Here is a 2,216-nt window from a genome sequence, read left to right as displayed (position 1 = left end):
CACGGGGCTGGTTTCAGGGGCGCATGGGCTGGGGGGTGGGGGTCCTGTCAGGGACTCGGGCCCACTGATGGTCATTGCTTAGGCCTCCCTGGCTCCCTCGCCTGCCTTGTCACACGTGCCGTTCTCCCTGGGCCCATCTGGTGTCTACCTTGAGCTCAGCGAGTACTGGGTAGGCAGGTGGGGAGCCTGGGTGAGGCCCGTGGTGGCAGCAGGATGGACACTGGCGCCTGCTCAGTCGTGTGGTTGCTGAGACCCAAGGCCTGGTTTTCCCACGGGCTCTGCTACGGCTTCCAGTCCCCGGCTTCTCCTGGACCACAGCACGGACTCCTGACTCTCCCTAAGGAGCAGCAGGCCAGGGTCCACTCTGAGTCCCGAGCGTGGGCTCTTACATCCACGTGGCGCCACTCACGGCCCCGAGGGCTGGCAGGTGCTTGTCGAATCCCCAGGCCCCTCATGGAAGTCAGTGGGGAGAAAGGCCATAGGACCGACCAGAGCGGCCGGGGGTGGGCCCTGGGCCCTTTGCACTGGGGCGGGGACAACACGTGCCGCTTTGGGCTGGGGGAGCCTGTTGGCCTGGAGTCACGGGAGTCACTGGGAAGGCCGGAGGCAGGAGCCGCCTTCAGCTCTCTGCCCCCTCCGCCCTGCATCTGTCAGTCCCTCGTGCGGCGCTCCCCTCCCTCTCCACCGCCCTGGCCCCGGGGCTGGCATGTGGACCCGTGGGTGGTGCTGACCCCGCCATCAGGCGCCTGCTGTCTGGCCCCCGGCTCCACGTGTGCTGGTGCTTGCCCTGTGGGGATGGCTGTCAGAGGCCGCTGCCCGTGTCATCTCTGAGGACAGTGATGAGAACCCCTGGGCTTGGTGGGGGCCCTTTGTCAGTCACCCACTCTGCCCTTCGCCCTTTGCAGAGGGTCTGAGTGCAGACTATGTGAAGGGAGAGAACCTGGAAGCCGTCGTGTGCGAGGAACCCCAAGGTGAGTGCTCTCTTGCTAAAGGGCCGCTAGCCAGCGGGCCTGGCACGGAGCGAAACCAGTCTCAGTGTCTGGTGGCACATCAGGGACTTCCACGTGCTGTTGGGACTGTGTTCCCTGTCAGCAAAAACAGATGCCTCCCACACAGATGCCTCTCAAGACGGATACAACGTGCAGGTGGGGGACCGGGAAGCCCAGGGGTGTGTCGTCACTCAAGCTGTGTGACTGAGGAAAGTGTCGCACGCTTGCTGCTTAGGACAGAATGGACTCAGCGGTCCCGCAATGGGACCGAGGAAAACAGACTCTACAGTGACATTTGCTGTAGTAATTTTTATTTGTTCGTAAGTTTATTTAGAGAGTCAGCTCCGTGCTGTCCATGTAAGCCCAACATGGAGTCTGATCTCACAAAACCATGAGATCATGACGTGCACTGCAAACAAGAGTCAGACACGTAACTAAGACCCCCAGGCGCCCCCCCTCACTATAGGAATTCTTAAAACACTCAGTGACCACTGCATGCACGTCTACCACTGGCCAGCAAGCCCGGTCAGGAGCAGTCCCGTTTTTCAGCTGAGGAAACAGAGGCGGAGCCGTTTACAGGCTTTGTCTACCTTCCTCCTTCTCTCTGGGGTCCAGGGTTGCTTGACTGGGGACAGAGTGGGTGCCAGAGGGGAAGCTGGCCGGGAGGGGCTGAGCTGCCCCAGCCTCTGGACACAACAGACCAGAAACCAGGTTTTTGGCCTCAGCAGGGGCTCAGTTGTGTATCTGCACCTTCTGTGCTGGGTGGAAACGACCCCCTCCTGACTGCTGTCTTCTCTCCCCAGTGAAATACCTAACGCTGCAAACGCAGTCTGCAGAGCCACCGCCCTCTGATGCGCCCCGAATCTGAGGGCGCCACTCTGCAGCAGGGATGCCTCGTTTCCCTCGGACCCCCAGCTGCTGCACTGCTTTGCTGACATCATTGGCTTCTCGTCTTAAGTTTTCCAGATGAGCTCTGGGTGCGTGTGAGTCTGCCTTCTGCGCCTGCCCTGCCACAGAGGCCCCGAAGACACTCAGGGTGGAACCCAGCGCCAGCATCAGCCTTGAAGCCGCCAGGCTGCCACCCCTGGGGCCAGCCTGTCCCCGGGCCTGAGGGAGCTGGGGGTGGGGAGACCGAGGTGAGGGATGAGAGCTGGAACCCAGGGTGGTGTGATGCCCTGCACTCTGCGTTAACTCAGTGTGTCTCTGGCAGTGACCTCCAAGTGCTTT

General features: G+C 61.6%; 1 protein-coding gene across 1 annotated transcript in view; it reads left to right on the top strand.

Annotated features, from left to right (window-relative positions):
- The window catches only part of CD99L2 (CD99 molecule like 2), a 92,217-nt gene extending 90,009 nt beyond the window's left edge, over positions 1-2,208 (top strand). Inside the window, exons 10-11 of the mRNA XM_077771208.1 lie at positions 906-971; positions 1,793-2,208. Coding sequence (XP_077627334.1) covers positions 906-971; positions 1,793-1,857 — 131 coding nt within the window. The 3' untranslated portion in view covers positions 1,858-2,208. The remainder of the gene's footprint in view (positions 1-905; positions 972-1,792) is intronic.
- The last annotated feature ends 8 nt before the right edge of the window (positions 2,209-2,216 follow it).

This window comes from Crocuta crocuta, unplaced genomic scaffold (assembly GCF_008692635.1).
Source record: "Crocuta crocuta isolate KB4526 unplaced genomic scaffold, BGI_CrCroc_1.0 scaffold1304, whole genome shotgun sequence".
Lineage (NCBI taxonomy): Eukaryota > Metazoa > Chordata > Mammalia > Carnivora > Hyaenidae > Crocuta > Crocuta crocuta.
This window is presented reverse-complemented; position numbering and strand designations above follow the sequence as displayed.